The sequence below is a fragment of the Clinocottus analis genome, unplaced genomic scaffold (genome assembly GCF_023055335.1).
Source record: "Clinocottus analis isolate CAN_PGR_092001 unplaced genomic scaffold, fCliAna1.0.p SCAF_11, whole genome shotgun sequence".
Lineage (NCBI taxonomy): Eukaryota > Metazoa > Chordata > Actinopteri > Perciformes > Cottidae > Clinocottus > Clinocottus analis.
In genome coordinates this window covers 20,027,219-20,047,094 of record NW_027175832.1, presented here as the reverse complement: position 1 = coordinate 20,047,094, position 19,876 = coordinate 20,027,219, and the positions used below count along the sequence as shown (strand labels likewise).

At 47.6% G+C, this 19,876-nt stretch overlaps 1 protein-coding gene across 1 annotated transcript; it reads right to left on the bottom strand.

Moving 5' to 3' along the window:
• Positions 1 to 3,090: 3,090 nt before the first annotated feature.
• LOC137781976 (Krueppel-like factor 6) lies at positions 3,091 to 8,299 on the bottom strand. Its single transcript, XM_068571028.1, has 4 exons — positions 7,966 to 8,299; positions 5,372 to 5,993; positions 4,027 to 4,150; positions 3,091 to 3,248 (listed from the first exon to the last, which is right to left on the bottom strand). The coding sequence occupies exons 1-4, from the start codon at positions 8,188 to 8,190 to the stop codon at positions 3,197 to 3,199; spliced, it is 1,023 nt and encodes a 340-aa protein (XP_068427129.1). The 5' UTR covers positions 8,191 to 8,299; the 3' UTR covers positions 3,091 to 3,196.
• Between the last annotated feature and the right edge of the window lie 11,577 nt (positions 8,300 to 19,876).

Here is a 19,876-nt window from a genome sequence, read left to right as displayed (position 1 = left end):
CACTCTGGTCATGGATTATAAACTTTAAGGTTCTAGTTGCCGAGTTCCTGCCAGTAAAGTGCGTATCTGTCGTTGACCCTGACCTTTGACCTCTGTGGGGGTAACAGAGGTCATTCCTCCTTTGGGAATCTACTGAAAGTCCCATAAACTGAGACCGCGATGCAAGAAGGAGAACAAAAAAAAAAACACATGTAGATCCAATAAATTCTTTTTATCGATTTTCCAATAAAAAATACATTCATACAGAAACTATTTTACAAAACAATTTCAAATGAAAAAATCTTGTTATGCCATAAAACAAACAAAAATAGAGCCTCATATTTTTTTTAAATTTTTTTTTATCTCCATGTTTTATCCAATAAAGATTCTCTAAGCTGAAAAGGTCGGGCGTCTTGGCAGGGCTTTGAAAAGGTTGAGAGAAAGACAAGTCACATGGCAAAAATAAAACAAAAACATAATACTTAGCGAGCAAAAAATTATGACAATTCAAGTGTCCAGAACAATTCACGTCTGAAAAGTTTTTTTTGTAGGTTTTTTTTGTAGTTTTTCCTCGAAAGATGATAGGCCACAGGTGTGTACGCAATTGATGCCATTTAAAAAATAAAAAAAAGTACATTTGCTCGACCTTCCCTCCAATCAAAAGACAAAGATGTCACAGAAGCCGATGGAGGGGAGCGGAGTGTGTCCGGGTTACAGTAATCCTTAAGCCTCTCGTCTGAATCGGGTTCATCTTTTAGAAACAACACTTGTTTTTGGTCCCACACCCTTTCAAAATAGAAGCTTCCTTACAAAATTCTCTTAGTTTACAATGTACATATCTTTTTTTTTGACATTTCTCAGTGTATGGACTTCCTTTAACGTTAACGTGGACCAGGTTCACCTGGACAGCCGCGAGATGGACGAACGAGTGAAAGACGGCCGACTTAAAAAAAATCCGTGTACCCTTAAAAAGCAGAGGAGATCTTCGCCAACGCCTTAGCGAGTCGAAAAACGTTATCCGATAAAAGTACCCGTGGCTACAAAAATGCTTTCTCGAAACTCCGGAGAGGATTCTATCAATCAACCCACGAAAAGGAGTGCGTCGAAGTCGCGTACGCGGCAACTCAAAAGTTTTAAAAACATGCATCGAGTGACGCGACGTCTCAGACAGAAACCCTCCGGCGGGAACCGGCCGGACCGGTTCTCGCGGTACCGTCTCGTCAGATCCGTGGGGGTTGTTTCAAACCCCGGGGGGGTTGACGAGTGAAGACACCCGACTCGAGCGCCCGAGGGCGACACGCCATCCCAAAACACACAACACCAAAACACGCCTCGTGATTGAGAGTGTCGTCATTATTTCTACACTATAGTTGTGTTTTTTCTCGACACACCCGACACGTACAAACGGGCGGGTGAAAATCGTGGTAAAATCCTTAATTTTGGCTGAGCGCGCCGTGGTTTTTATATGAGAACATATTTCCAAGACTCTGTACCTTTAACAGCCAGTTACACACAATCTGGTGTGCCCGCGCCACCGTGTACTACACAGTAGTAAAAAAAAACTTCTACAGGATTGCTCTATTCAAGTGCTCCAAGATTCTGTCTCAGACCTGGGTCATTATCCTAGGGGGGAAGGGGATGTGATTCAGTTCTGATCCATTTGTGATGATATGTTTAACGGAGAATGCGTGGAAATGTAAAGATGGCAGTCGTTATTGTCGCTTTCTGGGTTTTATTACTCAGGAGTTTGGAGGAATCAGTAGCCGGATTGAAAAGAAAATGGCGAAAAGGTGCGACGGCGTGGGTTAGAGCCTTTATAAAGCAATGCAATAACGCACCAGTGAATTCGCAACCCCCTAGATGTATGTGTGTGTGTGTGTGTGTGTGTGTGTGTGTGAGATCTATCTAACAGGACAAGGCCACTTACATAAGGCATCAGTAAGGTCAACAGTGCATTTTACAGATAGAACAAAAGAGAAGAGCGAAAGTGAAGAAACAAAAACATTTAAAAAAATCCCACGGTCAAGAAAGTTGCCAAGCAATAGTGGTATCCCCAACTTATTAAGAAAAATAACCAATAAACAATGACCGCCTTATGTGTTTTGTAAATATACTATGATAGAGTATTATGAAGGTTTAGCTGCTCTCAAATGGGATTCTGTTGTCCCAGAAGCAAACAAGGTGAGCAACACATCCCCGGATCCCATGCAACTTCTGTTATAATGGCAATAACTGTTTGTGTAGTTTTTTTTGTAGTTTTTTGTGTGTTTTTTTGTTGTAGTTTTGTCTTTTAAAGAGATACAGAGCTTACACAATGGACAACAAAATGAGCTTTATAGCGTGTATGTTTTTCGAGACAGGCTACGTAATACATTGCACATTTAATAGCTGCACTAAACAAAACAACCTCCACTTGTTTTTAAAAAAAAATAAAAAAATAAAAAAATCGGGGAGCTGTAGTTCCACCTCCAGGCAGAAAGGGGGCGACGCTCTCTCTCGTGAAAACAGCCCCACGGGGAGAAAAAAAACAAAAACAAGCCCCTCCTCCAAAAAGACTCAAACAGCACAGACAGAAAGCTGTTTTTTTTTGTCTGTTGTTGTTGTTGTTGTTGCTGCTGCTTGCATTCATTCTCAGTGAGACCGAAGCCCCGCCCCCTTTCCCCCGTGTCATTCGCTCGCCGCTCCACAACGCAAGCTCCAGGCGTCCGGTCTCAGGCACTCGCAGTCGGCCATGCGCGCAGGCAAACACGCCGTCAGCGGAGGAGCGGCGCGCGCCCGCCGGCGTCCCATAATCCTCCAGGAAAAAAAGCGCCGAAAACACCAAAACAGAAGAGTCTCTTCCCGTCTACTCCAGCCCAGATTCCCCCTCCATTTTAATTATTTTTTTGTTTGTTTTTTAAAACATTTTCACCCCCATGCCCACCCCAACCTCCCCCCTCCCCGATCCTCCGTGAAAGCCTTTTCAAAGCGCCGTCTCCACAGCGCGGCGTTGGAGGCACTAAGTACGGTGCAAAATAATAGCCTGCGTTTTTTTTTTTTTGCTTCATCTTTTTTTTTCTCCGCCGACTGGAACTTTTGGCAGTTGCCCCCCCCCTTCCCTCCCCCACGATAAACGCTGCCGGGACGCACCGGGCCCCCTTCGCTGATCTCCCCCCTGCACGGGTCGGGTCAAATCAACCAGAATCCTCCCTCCAGAGAGCTCCACGCGGAGGCCATCTTAGATGTGCCTCTTCATGTGCAGCGCCAGGTGGTCGGAGCGGGAGAAACACCTGAGAACCAAAGGGGAGGAGACGGAGGCGTGAGAACATTGATTTATCATAACCACATGCACATTGTTTCATCATATCCACATGCACAGCTCATAGCTCACTTTAAATAAACTCCTCACGACTTCTACGACGTGAAGTTGGAAGAAATTCTGTTTTTTCTGGCTTTCCATGTTTGTTTTTGGAGCGAGTTAGCTAAGTGCTCATTTGAATTGACGTTTTTTTAATGTATTTAAGTGAATTTTTGAGCAGATTTAGATAAAAAGAACATCTAGACGGCGCTCTGAGGCCCAGCGGAGGAGAGGACACCTCTTTAAGAGGTCTCATATCTGTGACTGGGAGGAGGACATGGACCGTTGACACGAAGGGTTCAAGGACGGAGCTCCTGCTTTCCCTTAACAACCCTCAGCGGTTCGTCTGGCACCGCCATCGCTCATCATCGCTCGTCATCGATCATCATCGCTCGTCATCGTCCCCCCAGGTGCTTCTGGCGAAGCGGCAATGGCTCATTGTAACGTGGCACCTGTCCGCCCCTTCGTGCCCGAAATCTCCTTTTCCTCCAACCCCTCGACCTCGACCCCAACCCCGACCCGTCGGTGCGTCCTCGACCCTCCGCATCACGCGCCCATTGTCCATGACCTACTTTGCATAAGCGTCGCTTTATTGTTAGCGGGAGGCATGAAATCAAACCACAAAAAAAAGGTCCCGAGAACTCTCGACACCCTTCGAACGTCTTGCGGTCTTGACTCGTGTCACCCGTCACAAACACCTCACGTCTCACCTGTCGCAGTGGCTGCATTTGAATGGCTTGGCTCCGGTGTGCTTCCTGAAGTGTCTGGTGAGCTCGTCGCTTCGTGCGAAGCGCCACACGCAGCCCTCCCACGAACACCTGTAGGGCTTCTCACCTGCCGACAGCACAAGAGGGTGAACATTTGTGAGGAAGAGCATCGTTTGTCAAGAGAAAGAGACTTCTGCACATGACCAAGACACTTTTTATTTTGCCTCAAACATCTGCACAAAACCTGTTTGTTGTCTACCTATCTACCTACCTACCTACCAACCTATCCATCTACTTACCAACCTATCTATCTCCTTACTTACCTACCTACCTACTTACCTACCTATCTCCATACCTACCTACCTATCTACCAACCTATCTATCTACTTCCCTAACTATCTATCTATCTACCAACCCACCTACCTACCTATCTCTCTCTCTACCTACCTATCCACCTGCCTATCTATCTACCAACCTACTTATCTACCTACCTACCTATCTATCCATCCATTAATCCATCCATCCATCCCTCCACCTACTTACCTACCTATCTATCTTTGAGTCCCTCGTCACCCCAGAATTTTTGACTTTGTCAATCAAAAAACGTCAGAATATCGGACGTTTTTTAAATGCGACGTGTACTAAATCCAACGTAGAGGTTTCAGGGGTAAGAAGAAGTGAGATAGTTGTGAGATAGTTGGGAGTAGATGCTGACAGATTGAGCCGACTCCTGAACTCTGAGGAGAAGAACAACCTCGTAGGTCTGGAGTTGCTGCCGCTAGTTATGTAACAAGCGGGAAAAAAACAGAGCTCTCATTAGCCGTGCAGCTAACGCGGTCAGTGTGGGATGCTGGGAATGCTGGGAACGCCCCCCCTCCTGCTAATGGGCAGACACAGCTGTAAACAGGGCATGCAGGGGTCAAAGGTGACTGGGGCGGGGGGGGATAAACTGCTCACATTTGAACCCCTCCCGTCCCTGCAAACACTGCAAATGTCAGATTCCTGTCATTTTTTTCAAAACCGGCTGAGTTTCTGGGTCTGTTCCCATGGTGAAACCTGAGAACTGTTGATTTGTTTGCAGGATCCACGTCCTCTGGGTGCCGCCGGGCCACAAAGGAACGCCTCCTCCCCCCCTCCTCCCTCCTCCCTCCCCCTCGCATGAAGTCACGTTCCCTCTGTGTGAATTAGGTCACAGTTGAGGGCATTCCTCCTGGAAAGCTATTCAAAGTATGCAGGAGTAGGTTTTTGAGTCAAGTTCATCTCACTTTCCAGAAGTTAAGAAGTCAATTAACTTTTAACCCCTCCCCCCAACCCCCACCTTCACATCTGCCCCCAATCGTGTGTTTACCTGTGTGCGTGCGCTGGTGTGCTTTGAGGTGCGAGCTCTTGGTGTACACCTTCCTGCAGCCGTTGAACTGACACCGGTGGACACGCCTCCTGCCGTCGGGCGACGCCTCCCCGCTGGCCAGCCCCGACCTCTCCGCGCCGGCCGCCCGCTCCGTGCCCCCAGTCCTAATTTTCCCGGGCGAGCGCTGCAGCAGTAGCGCCGCCGCCGCTGCCTGCGTCCCCCCGACGCTCCACGCCGAGCCCAGATCCTTGCCCTCCAGCTCGGGCGAGGACGGCGGCGTGCCGGCGACGACCGAGCCCAGGTCCTCGCCCAGAATGTCCGTCAACGAGCCGGCGGAGAAGTCCAGGGCCGTCGGGGAGGATGAGGAGGAGGAGGAGAGCTCCTCGGAGCTGTCCGAGGCCTCGCTGCTGGCGTCGGAGTGGAAGCCGCCGGCGTCCGCGTGCGGGACGTCCTCGTCCTCCTCCTCCTTGACGCGTGGGATCTTCGGGTCCGCCTCATCGGACTTGTCCCCGCAGGCGAGCATCAGCTTGCTCCACAGGTCCTCCTGCCCGCTCTCGAACTTGAGGTCGGTGGCCGAGACGTAGGGCTCGCTCTGGAGGTAGCGCTCCAGCTCCAGGCATGTCTGCGGCGAGGAGGGAGGAGGGAAGACCAGATAGCAGTGAGTTTCACGAGGAGGAGGCCCGAGGCCTGAAACACAACGCTTCTCTTCAAACAGGAAAGTCCCTAAGTTACCACCCCCCCCCCCACCTCCCGGAGGAAAAAAAAGAAAATTTGATTTGTTTTTACGGTAAAACACAAACGCGACACTGTGTTTATTCTTAGCAGCAGGAGAGGGAAGCGCGGTGACACCGTCACACCACTTCCTTCCTTCCTTCCTTCCTTCCTATGTTCCTTCCTTCCTTCCTCTGAAAAACAATGTCCTCTGCTTCAGTATGGCGGGGCGAGCGCTACGGGTGCCCTCAGAGGCCACATCAGGGAACATTACAAGCAGCCGAGATGCTCTCAAACCCGCGCGGGTTGTGTGCGAGGAGAGGTGTGTGTGTGTGTGTGTGTGTGTGTGTGTGTGTGTGTGTGTGTGTGTGTTGGTGGTTTTGGTCATGAAATTTACATACGCCACAGAGCTCCCCATAGGGTGAGGGAAGTGCTTGTAGATCTTTTTAAATCTATCAATTATTCAACGTAATGTGGATTTAATAATGCATTCGGAAGGCATCGCTAGAAATAACATCGCACGCCGGGGACCGAGAGGAGGGAGGTCTGGTTCACGGGGGTCCGACATGAATACTGCACGAGTTTTATTTATTTATTTCATTTTTTTTTTATTTAAGGGAAGCGAGAGAGCACTTCCTCAACGCGTAGATGAGGGCCAGACGGCTTCCTAACGAAAAGATGACGAGTTTCGTGATGACGACAGCGGAAACAGAGCCGAGGTCACGTGACCCAGAAGAAGAAGAAGAAGTTGAGTAAAGAGAGAAAACTGCTTTTCTTCTTCTGCTAAAGCGACAGAAGGACGAGCTGCGAGGCCCTCGGCACAAACACACGTCCAGGAGGAGGAGGAGGAATGTTGTGGTGGTCCTCTCTGGTAACGAGAGAGAGAGAAGCCATTGGAGGCAAATGTTTCTCGTCAGCACTGCTGGATGAATCCCAGGCGAGCTTTAAATGCCTGGAGGGGAGGGAGGGAGGAGGGAGAGAGGAGGGGGGAGGACTGGCCCTGAGCCCGAAAGAGAGAGAGATCTGATAGACGGGGGGAGAGATAGAAGAAGAGACTGAATCTGTGCTGCCAATTCATTTAATTTCAACCAAAACACAGAAAAAAAGAACTCGTTTCTGGTGTGAAAGTCCACTGTCATCCAGAGAGGAAGAAATCTCTCTCTCTCTCTCTCTCTCTCTCTCTCTCTCTCTCTCTCTCTCTCTCTCTCTCTCTCTCTCTCTCTCTCTCTCTCTGTCAGGCTGTCACTGTCTCTTGTCTGTGTGTGTGTGAGAGAGAGAGAGAGAGAGAGAGACGGAGCGCTAGAGGAAGAGAGAGAGAGGAGGAGGAGATACGCGTAAAGACGCACGGCTCGATGATTCTGCAACACGGCGTGTTTTTATTTATTTATTTATTTCTATTTTTTTCTCTGACCCGGAGGCGACAACATGATCAGCAATATGTTCAACAGCAAACTGTAGTAATCTATAATAATGCGAGAAAAAAACAAGTCACTTCAAAGCTGTTCCTACGGCACGGGGTCATTTAACGTGCGTAAAGTCCCGCTGTCTGCAGCGACATGGAGACATGTTGTCACACATGTGTCACTCAGGGAACTTGCATTACTTCCCCTTCAGGTAAACCGACGAAAAAAAGCACGCAAGTCGACTTTGAACAGGATGAAACTGTTGCACTAAATCACCGTAAACTACTTCGGCATTCCGCACGTTGCGCGCGTCGCTGCTGTCACCGGAGCGCAACTTTCCCCCAAAACATCCACATTCCTCATTCCTCTCACTTTACTACGAGAGAAAAACAGCCGCACGGGACGACCTGTCAACTCTCTCTCTCTCTCTCTCTCTCTCCCTGCCCCCCTCTCTCTCTGCGGAGGCAATGAGTGCGTTACCTGCTGCCAGTACTCTTCCAGGGACGGTAAAGCGGAAAAGTATCCGGTGTCGTGCACAATCTGGAGCTCCTGGAAGATGCTGCACATGGGGATGACATCCATTTCACTCCCTGAGATGCAGCCCGTCGGAGGAGAGAGGAAAGGACGGGGGGAGAGAGGGAAAGGAACCGAGAAGGAGGCTCGCTGTGGGTCCGGAGAGAGAAGCAGGAGTCTCGGCTGCTGCATGTAGGAAAGGTCCGTGCGCTTCCACTGGAGGTCTGGAGAGCGTGTGACGCACCGAGCAGCGCACAACACTCAACTCTGCGAAACAAGTCCGCCGTCACTGCACTGTAAAACTTACACACACACACACACACACACACACACACACACACACACACACACACACACACACACACACACTCCCCCCCCCTCACCCGATTCAAAATTACAGACAATCCCCCCCGCCCCCCTCCCTCCATGTGATTATATTACGTTCCGGCGCGTCCACCAATGGGCTCGCGGGAAAGCCACGCCCCCTTTCCCGCGGACCAACCCCCCTCGGCCAATGGCGAGCCGGCGCGGACTCGTCCTGTCCGCTGTGATTGGTGCGCGAGCCGCAGCGTTCCGAGGCCTCCCATTGGTCCGCGGCCGGCGCTATTTTTAGAGCGGTATATAAACCCCGGAGTCCTCGCGCACCGAGAAACGAGGAAGTGGAATGATACGAGAGAGAGAGAGAGAGCGCGCGCGCGAGAGAGAGAGAGAGAGCTCGCGCTACGGAGCCCGAGAGGAGCGACAGCACGAAGCGCTTCTCTCCCCTAAAAAAACCGACTAAAACCTCTTCTGTTCCTCTGTTTTGTGTCGTTCACGCAGGACTCCACGTCTCTCTGCGACGAGACGGCGCGAACGTGAAAAAGAGAAACGTGTGCAATAAAAAAACCAGGACACGCGTCGGCTCGGTTCCCTTCTGTCACATCTGATCAATTCCTGCAGTCTGAGAGAGAAATCAGAGACTTCTCTTCCCCTCATGGCCGTCCAGAGAGCCTCAGACTTTAATAATAAGCCATTAAGTTCTGATAGAGTCGCCATAAAGAGGATTATTCACACTGTGTGGTTGTTGTAGTGGCTGTATCTTCTATCATGGGGCTCAGGTTTGCTTCTGCAGGAGATAATGTGTGTGTTTGCACTTGTGTGAGTGTGTGTGTTCTAATCTCGGTCACCTGTGGCTCGCTCGCTCTCCAGAAGAGAGCTCACGCGTTGTCTCTCTGCGCTGAAAAGCGTACCGTCTATTCTCGGTTGACGCTCTTGAAAACCTTCATCTCGTCTTCTGCGTCTATAGTTTCCTGTAGATGCAGAAGACGAGATGAAGAGGTAGAGAAAGAGAAGAAGAAGAAGAAACCCTGTCAGTGCCACCCCCATGGTGCACGGCGAGAGTTTCTAATATAATATTCCAATATGTATCTCCAGAAGGACGCGTTATAAATACACACTAGCACGCTTCCAGACGTGCCTTCACCTTTTCCTCCCCCTCCTGCTCGGCCGTGATCAAAGAAGCGTGCATATTATTCTGAGCTAATACGCCTACATGTTGATATATGAAGAGATTCATGCCCTCGACTTCACTCGTGAAGATGTCATTTCATAAAAACCTCGGCCGTTCATTGATCCGGGGCTTTTAAAAAGAACACAGCTGATCCAGCCTGTGAAAGAATCGGGCTTTTATTTTGTTAAATCGCCTTAAACGCCTTTGATCCGGTGTGCTCTCTGTGTCTCGTTTAATCTCACGTCCCTCAGTGAAAACAGTGTCTGACGCTGAGCCACACGTACAGCACATGTGAGTACAAACTTGCAGCATCCAGTTGCACGAGATGTGGGATAAAGTTGAAGATGGAGCGGAACAACAGCGGCATTGAAAGCCAGGCCGATGTGACAAACAACATATTTGGAACAGAGCGCCATTGTCTGACCCGTCGGCCTGCCGGTCGAGCGCCTCCCACAAAACGGAGTCTCTTTTGTTGAGATCGCTCAGCTGTGGGCACATTTGCAGCGCTCAGCAGCATCACATTCTGTCATGGGTTTAAGGGGTTCAGGGACACGGAGCACATGGACCACCGGCCGCTGTGGTGACATGGAGGGTCGGCCAATACAGGAGGGGGGAGGAGCCACGCCGCCAATGAGTCATTGTTGAGCGCTCGTCTAATGACAATAGAATGTTTATGTAACACATACTGCACCTTCAGTCATATTCAAGTACTTACATATATATGCAACATGCCTTTGCAGAAATGCAACAGGTTTTTGGGGACCGACCCATGTGCTAATCCAGTAAAATTTCAAGCACTGTGCAGTGGCACACCAGTGTTTTGTTGCGTCTAGGCCTCTTAATACTCTTTCATACCAGTAGGTAGCGCAATAATGACCTCATAATGCTGTATTATAATACAATGTGACATTTTGTAATTTTTTGTGTTGTTGGCTCTAAAAAGGTTGAAAATAACTGCGCTAATCAACTCTTAAAGCTACCATGAGGAACTTTTACGTTGTGTGGATTCTGGCGGCCCCTGTGGACAGCAGCGGTACTGTATGCAAGAAGCAGCCCCCCCTTTAAAAAACTAATAGAACTAGAAGCGACGGTCTCGGTTACTGGTTCAGGTCCCCTGTATCACTCTGACTCTTCCATGAACCATTTGAAAAGTTCCTCGCTGTAACTTTTTCGGTCGTGAGAAAATAAAAGATGATTCACATGCGACGCATTCAGCGTGCTGACATTCGCTCTCGACTCCCATTCATTATTCACACCGTGGAGTTTCTGCTTTGAAAACTCCCGTCGTCAGTGTGTTTCACCTCCAGAGCGCGAGCGCGCTCGCCAGCAAATATTTCTCAAGTGACACTTTTAATCCGTCGTCACTGAAACCTTTGTGCTTCGCGAAACTCTTTTGTTTAGTGCCGTCACATCAAATCCCGGTTGGAGCCGGTGGAAGTCATCCTGACTGATGCAACGATGGCGTGAGTCATGTGACTTATGGAAACCGTGTAGTTGCCATGAGGCGGCGACTGATGTCGTTGGCGATGCACGTGAGACAACGGTCCGCCTGTGACAGGATGCATCCATAGCAACTGAATAACGAGCATGATAAAGCCTCGTGTTGTGTGTCTTTGTCTGCTTGAGAATGTGTTTGTTTGATTAATTAGTACAGTATGTTGGTGGAGAAACGTTCATTTTACACCCGACGAGGACACAACGTGACAAGACAGGGGCACACGGCACGATGCAAGTTAGCATACATTACTAAAATGTGTTTTTTTCTCGATCAAAATACATTCATATATGTTTAAAGCGTCGTCTACATAGATTTAAATACAAAGAAATCTTTGCACAACATCCAAAAACCCCATTTGTAATATGTCTACCACGGCGGAGTCACACAGAAAATATCAGATGTGAAGCAGAGAAAAAGGAAATCGTTGCTGTTTTCTCATCCAACACACACACACACACACACACACACACACACACACACAGACAGAGAGTTTAAAACCCTGCTTTTGGAAGCAGTGCCAAAAAATGGTCACTCAGTTTTAATTAGCTGTCCTAAAATTCTTTGCACAGCAGATAATGGCCAGTTCTTTAATTTGCAAACAGAGCCTGGTGCCTGATTAGAAATCCACGGCTGCAATTAGGCACAAAAAAAAAGAAAGAAAAGAGAGTTCCGGCGATACTGTTTGGACACGAATCGGCAGACAAAACACACCAACGAGTTATTTATTTGCATGTGTGTTGTGCCCGTTGCTTTTGATCGATCTGGCGTCCCCGTTAGCCGCCATTTGGATGCGCGGGAGGGGGTTGACTCCGCTAACACATTCGGCGCGCGGCGCCCCAACTGCCCGCCGCCTGCATCTCATCGACATGCAAAGATATTCAGAGCGAAGAAAAGTGCAGTATGTAAAAAAAAAAAAGAAGCGAGCAACAGTCTGCAACAAGACGACTGCTGCTGCTGCTGCTGCTGCGAAGAAGAAGAAGAAGAAGAAGAAGAAGAAGAAGAAGAAGAAGAAGAAGAAGAAGAAACACAAGCAGAGTTAATGTAATTGCTTCGTTACGTCACGTGCCGGAGTGATCTTGGGGTTTATGATGCACTGCAGATGAATCAGAATCATAAGACCAGTCGGGCCATTACAGGGCATGGATCTGTGCGATCCGTATGACGGCAGTGCCGCTTTAACTCGTGAGTGTAATGTTCAATTCCCAACAGTGAGACGGGGTTATACCCAATGACCTGAGGCAGCAGTGAGCGGACCCTGACCCCCTTCCCATGGTGAGTGAGACCTGCAAGAGGGTTCAGGAAGAGGATGTTTACATAGTATGAAAAAAATCCCAATTTCGAATTTGCCAATCCATCTGACATCTGTTGTTGTGTCGGTCTGTGTGTGTTGAACCTACTGAACTCAGTGCTGCTGAGCTGACTTATTATTGACTTATTAGTGTAACTTAATTACCAGAGCAAACGTCCCTATTTCAAGAAATATATTTAGTTTTTAAACCTATCCAACTGGGGCGACTCCTCTGGTTGTATAGAAGTCTATGCTTCATGTGTTAAAGCTGCATTCTCTCTCCTGACCACCAGGGGGCGACTCCTCTGGTTGTATAGAAGTCTATGCTTCATGTGTTAAAGCTGCATTCTCTCTCCTGACCACCAGGGGGCGACTCCTCTGGTTGTATAGAAGTCTATGCTTCATGTGTTAAAGCTGCGTTCTCTCTCCTGACCACCAGGGGGCGACTCCTCTGGTTGTATAGAAGTCTATGCTTCATGTGTTAAAGCTGCATTCTCTCTCCTGACCACCAGGGGGCGACTCCTCTGGTTGTATAGAAGTCTATGCTTCATGTGTTAAAGCTGCATTCTCTCTCCTGACCACCAGGGGGCGACTCCTCTGGTTGTATAGAAGTCTATGCTTCATGTGTTAAAGCTGCATTCTCCCTCCTGACCACCAGAGGGCGACTCCTCTGGTTGTATAGAAGTTTATGCTTCATGTGTTGAAGCTAAAACTAAAATCGCCAAAACTCGAGGCTTCATAACGTCGGTCCACAAACCAACGGATGACGTCACGACGACTATACGTCCACTTCTGGTACGCAGTCTACGAACGTGACACAACATGTCCTTTTTAAAAGTACACACTCCCAATGAGATCACCTACACGTTGTACACAAAGACACACAACCGTGCATCTGGCTCGTGGGGATGGAAGGTGGGAGATGACGAGACAGAGGTATCAGAGTGTCGCTGGGAGTTATCCAGAAATCCACTCGTGAGACATGCCCACAAAAAAAAGATAAAGGTCAGCTCCAATGTGTTTCCCACATCCATCAACTGTACATCAGATGAGTCACGGCTCATCTCATCCCAGGAACACGTCATCTGTTTGTCTCGCAGAGGGGAGGTTGACCCGCCCAGCACGCAGTATGTTAACCATTTGCTGGAGCGTTAGCATGCCGGCTGCGAGCGTCCCGGGGGCGCACTGAAAAGCAGCTGATCCAGCGGAGCGAGAGGAGGGAAATCGAGAGCTGTAGCTGTGTAGACAGATAAATGTGAGTGCCGGTACGGTGTGCGTGGCCCTCGACGTGCACGGGGAAGCTTTTAGGTGACGTAACGCGCGGTGTCGGTAAATGACATCAATTCGTTAAAGGAGGAGTTGAAGACAAAGTGCTGCGAGGTTGATGCCGATCTGAATGACCGTCCCCGTCCGGTGCTTTACACTCCGCCGGCTTCGGGCTTGGGAAAAAAGCAGAAGTGGTGGAGCAAAGCGTATTGATGTGCTAATTCACTGCGTGATGTCATCTGGCAACCTCTCACGGCTTTTTGGAGCAGCCGAGAGCTACTTGTGAACAACAAGCTTGAGCCACGCTGTGTGATGTCGTATGGAAAGTTACGTGCATACAGCGTTTAAAAAAATACACTTCACCATCTTCACAGGAAACTAAACCACTTAGGTTGAAGAAAAACACAATTTCCGGACTCCAAAAATAACTTAAACAGCTTACGATTAGTACGGAAAACAGCAAACTTTAAAATAACTCAATGATCCTTTGGGACACGAACCCCGGTCTCCTTGTTGAAGGTCTTGTGTTTGTTTGACCCCTAATCCACCGTCTGCATTTTTAATTCTGTTGTTTGGTGCTTTCCCATCATCCCACAGAGTAATACTGCACATCTTTAGAAAGATTACAACCCAAAGCATCTACATATGCAATAGTAATCACAATAAAGACATTTCATTGGCATGTTAGGGAGCATATTCAGTCCCAAAAACTTTTGAAAAAACACAATTCTCCTTTTCAGGAGACAAAAAGGGCCGTTAAGTTTGGTTAAATGCTCTTCTTGAAAGTCTTTGGATAAAAGTGTTAGCTAATTGTAGCTTAGCGTTGGAGTTAGTTGAACATGTGTGTTGGAGTCTGAAGCCTTGGAATAACAACAGGCTGCAGCTGCAAGTTTTGCATTTTGTTTGACTTTGCGGCGGTATTAAGACATTTTATGATAATTAATATAGTGTGAGAGAAGAAAAAAATCAACATAAAACTTATGAACACAGGGAGGGCAACAGCAGTTCAACCAGCAGGGAACGCGATGCAGATTAATTTCACTTACCGATGTTACTGAATAATTTAGCATAAAACCCATAAACCCCCGCACATGTAATGGTGTCGCTGCTATAATGGACTGACCTTTAAGTGTTAATCCAATCAAGATCTTGGGTGCTGGTGGGCGTGAGGTTGGGTGTGGGGGGGAGTAAAAGAAGTCATGTGATGATCCAACACTGTATGTGTGCATGTACGTGCTAATAGAGCTCTACCTCCATTCCACAGTGATCTATGTGGAGTCAATGAAGCACTGTGGGTTTGTTTTTTCCCTCTACTTTTCTCTAACGGGTGCGAGTCAAAGCTTCTAACTCTCACGGAACAATTTCACTAGAATACGATGAGCAATGCTTTGATTGCCTGCAACACGTTGCTGCAACAACACGCGGCAAATACTTGGTTCTTCTTCTCTGGTGGAGGCGAGCAGCAACCAAAGCCAAAGCACCGGGTTCCCCTGAGGAACGCTTTGTCATCCGCAAAGCTTGAGGTGAGAGGTCAAGGGACCTCTCTGTTGGGGTCTCTTAGGTCTGTGGGGGTTTCTGAGGGTCTCTTTGGGTATCTTTAGGTCTTTGAGGGACTGTTGGGGTCTTTGAGGGTCTCTTTGGGTATCTTTAGGTCTTTGAGGGACTGTTGGGGTCTGTGAGGGTCTCTTTGGGTATCTTTAGGTCTTTGAGGGACTGTTGGGGTCTGTGAGGGTCTCTTTGGGTATCTTTAGGTCTTTGAAGGTCTGTTGAGGTCTCTGAGGGTCTCTTTGGGTATCTCCAGGTCTTTGAGGGTCTGTTGGGGTCTTTGAGGGTCTGTTGAGGTCTCTGAGGGTCTCTTTGAGGGTCTTTTTGTGTCCCTGAGGGTCTCTTGGGGTCTCTGAAGCTCTGTTAGGTGTCTTTGAGGGTCTCTTGGGGTCTCTGAGGGTCTCTTTTTGAGGGTTTGTTGGGGTCTCTGAGGTTCTCACAGGGTCTCTTGGGGTCTCTGAGGGTCTCAGCAGACATGTATTTAGGTCCTAAACCATTCATTGCTTTACATTAGCATCAGATGCTACAGCGGACCTGTGATGCAGCTGCTGCTTGTACTGTGAAACATGTAAAGGAGGTGTTTTACTCCTCTCCTGTAATCAAACCGATGACATAAGTGACCCAGAGAGGAGTCACGGCTGTGAGTCATTTTCCTTCGTCTCATGACGGGACTGGAGCCGTGGAAACAGAGGCTTCTGCTTCTCGACCTGCAGAGCGTGAAGCGAGGCCATCCGATGGATTGCAAAGGGTGACCAAAGGGGAACAGAGAACAGAGGCGAGCCCGAGAGGTCACGAGCTCCAGCCCGGAGCCGACGAGGCTTTCAAGTGCTGGGTTTTAACGTCCGATTGAGTTTGGTTACGTCCCATCGGTCACGGTCTGGTTTCTGGTACTAATAGACGTCACAACGGACCCAATTGATTACTAGCGGTGAGACAATTTGGTTTTTGTCATCTAAGTTTCTTGAAAATATTTTTCCAGGGACGGAATTCCACGAAATTCTTGGTTCATTTTGTACAAATATCAGACTCAAAGGTTATTAAAGAGGGGATTTTGGATTTTTGTGTCTTTCCATTACTGTAGAAAGGACTGTTACAGCCATTTTCTTCCACTTCTAGGACTAAAATGTTGTATAAATCAGGCTATAAATCAATGATATATGAACAAACCCTTCAGAATGTAAAGAGCAATGAATCTGGAAAGTTCTCTGTGTCGGAGAACAAATGAATATTAAGACATTTCGTACAGTTTAGGGAAATAATAATGAATAATTGATAGTTTAAACCTCCCATTGGATTACTTACATGAAGACATATTGTTTTTAATGACACGTTTGATGATATTTTACACCGTAAAAGGCAAATGAAGCGTTATCTAATGGTAACTTTCCAAGAATTTGGGAGAAATCTACAGAAGCAAAGTATTCAAAGTGGAAAAAACAAACAACTGAATCTGTATTCTGGATGTTTTCTTTCCCCCTCATCTGAAAGAAGACTTGTCATGGAAGCAAAACACATCCAAATCTCTAAATTTGTCCGTGCAGTGCGGCGAATAGTGGGCGTGTCCTCCTCTATACTTTCTGTGTTTGTAATTGTTTGTTTGTTAATTGTTAGCGCCCTGAAGCTCCAGCGTACCGAGTGAAACCCAACAATTCGACACATCTTGGAAGAAGACGCAGGCGAACCGTCCGTCAGCTAAACGGGTGACGTGTAGAAAAAAAAGAAAATGTAAAAGATAAAGAATTGATTTCAGTTTAGTGGAGCGCGGCCGTTTTCATCAGCGAGCGCTGAGGTCAGTTGTTTCAGCTTCGCTTTGGCTGCTGGGAGATTTATCACCTCGGAGAGAGAGAGAGGGAGAAATTGAACGCTGATCCTCGCTGGAATAAGAAAGTGAGATGTATGTGAGATTCCAGTCGATGCCTTTACGCCTTCACAATGTGATCGATGGCGCAAAAACGAAAGCAGCAACTTATCAACAATTATCGCCGAGTGGGTTATTCGAGTTCTCCGGTTTGGGAAAGTAAACACTTCACGGAGTGGAATTGAATGAAGAAGCGTTTAAAAAAATAATATTTTCCCCTTTTACACCCATGTTGAAGACGGATGGAGGTGATTGGGATCCGTTTCCTGCTTTCTGACGTTCTTAAAATAAACTTCAATGTTCTTTCATGAGTAATATCGCCAGTCGAGTGCACGCCGTGCCGTGTTGAAGACGGCCTCAATTTTGGTTTCCTCGTCTCCATCACCGGCCTCGCGCCTCAAATTAATGAGTCAAATCATCAGAATCCCAGCAGGAAAAGAAGGAGGAGGAGGAGGAAGAGGAGGAGGAGGAGGAAGAAGAGGAGAGCGGGTTTGAAATGACTGAATTGCACCTCGTGTATCGACACCAGTGTTTTTCAATCTTATTTTGAGCAGCGGCACATTTTCTGTTTTTTAAAGGGGATCTGCTCCTTGCATGCAGTACCGCTGTTGTCCACAGGGGTCGCTAGAATCCACACCAGATAAAAGTTCCTCATGGTAGCTTTAAGAGTTGATCAGCGCAGTGTTTTCCAACCTTTTTTGAGCACATTTCCTCCAATAAAAACAACCAAAAATATAACAACATGTCCCATTGCAGCATTAAACAGCTTATATGATCTTATGAGGTCATTATTGCGCCACCTACTGGCATGGAGGAGTATTTAATTACGAGGCCGGCCACTATATTGCAGGCTAAGATGATCAACAATTCAAAATGTCCTCACATCACATCACTGATCTACACCGTGTGTGTGTGTGTGTGTGTGTGTGTGTGTGTGTGTGTGTGTGTGTGTGTGTGTGTGTGCACGGTCTGCTGGTCTTGGAATGCACAAGAAACTTGTACGTGCCGTGCGTGGTTTTAAAAATAGAAACCCAAAAACTGAAATTGTGTTCATCAAAGTCACAGCGCAGCTTAAGAATCTCATCCTCCTTCCTTTCCCCAGCGCAGCAGCCGGCCGTGGAGCTGGAACGCAGACGGACTCGAGCGCCGCCGCAAATGAATTTGCAAGTTACCAAACGCGGCACGTACGGTCCGAGCCGCTCGCATCCTGTTGTTCGGCGAGAGGAAGGAAGCCGAATGGGAAACGCAGAGGACTTGAGTGGAAAAGCAGGTAGAGTGGAAACAAACATGGGAGCCCAGGGACGAGGGGGGAAGGACGCTTTAAAACCAAAAGATGGAGATGGAGAAACTCGACCGCCGGGTGCAGACGGACATCGAGTCCCAGCTTCTTTTTCAGGTTTCTTTCATTCGCTCAATGGTTCCTGATCGCGAGCTGATGATTCTGTCAGAGGACAGAGACTTGATGCCAGAAGGGAGGGAGCTAGCTAGCTACCTAGCTAGCTAGCAGAGGGCAGGATACATGAAGCACATCTTCATGTTGTTGACAACTTGAGTCAAAGGTTTAGAGTTTTTTTCTGTGGAATATCTTCTTTTATTCCTCCATAAATCATAAAACATACAGCCGTGTTAAAAAGGGTTTCCACCATGTTCGTGTGTCTTAAACGTTACAACGAGCACCTTCCAGCTCTCTGCTTCACTCTTTATTTGAACCTTTTTGTTTACTGATAGTTTTGTCTGAGCGTGGTCGTTCCTCTGTTTCTTCCTTCCTGAAGCTCTTTCATTCACAGCTTCTCTGGACAGGATGCAGCTCATTGTCCTCGTTCAGCTCCGGCAGCGAGCATCATGGGAGATTTTAAACATATATATTTAGTATTTCCCCCTCCTCCTGCCCTCGCCCCCCAGCAGCTGTGAATGTGAGGATAGCGGCGTGTGACCCCAGAGGACCGCCGGCCTGAAGCTGCAGGGCCGGAGCGCCGACCAGACACACACACACACACACACACACACACACACACACACACACACACACACACACACACACACACTCGGAGGGGAATCCTCCAGCGGCGTTCCACATCCTGTCCGCCGAAGAGGAGGCTTGTGGGAAAACTAACCGCATACGAAGAGTCTGAAAGTGAAACTATGAGTCTGCAAAAAAGGTGAAGCGCTGTTTGTGCTACACACACACACACACACACACACACACACACACACACACACACACACACATGTATATAATATATCTACATGTGTGTATGAGGGTGTGTATGTGCCTATATGTTTGTGTATATGCAGGTATACCCTGTGCATTTTTATTTTATGTATATATTTATGTACATGCATTTTATCTTCTCTTCATATGAATATCTAGAAAATCAATAAAAATGTGATCAGAAATGATAAATCCTCTGCTGTCGAGCTGGTGAGTGTAAATCACATCCTGGTCTCATAACTGGCATTTTACTAATTAACACTTTGCAAAACAATCAGCTGTTTTCTTTTCTTCCTCAAATGGGCATGAAGATGAATATCAGGATGGAGCTGCATATTATATATATATATATATATATATATATATATATATATATATATATATATATATATTATATATATATATATATATATATATATATATATAGGGGAGCTGGTGACTCCGCCCCCCTCCCCTCGTTAGCTCGTTAGCGCCGCAGCTTGATCCACTTTTTATGTTATTGTGTCACACGTGAGTCACAAGACAAGTCCCATGTGGACGATGGAGGACAAAACATGTCATGAAAGGAAGTTGAAATGTTCTCTGGTCACGAAGCGTCTCCTGAGTCCCGACAGCGACCTTTTCACGTGAGATAAGCTCCGCCTCCCGCCGCTTCTGGCGCGGTTTGAGCCTTCTTATGTTCTGCCAACGGGAGCGGCCATGATAGCATGACGGCGAGGTGA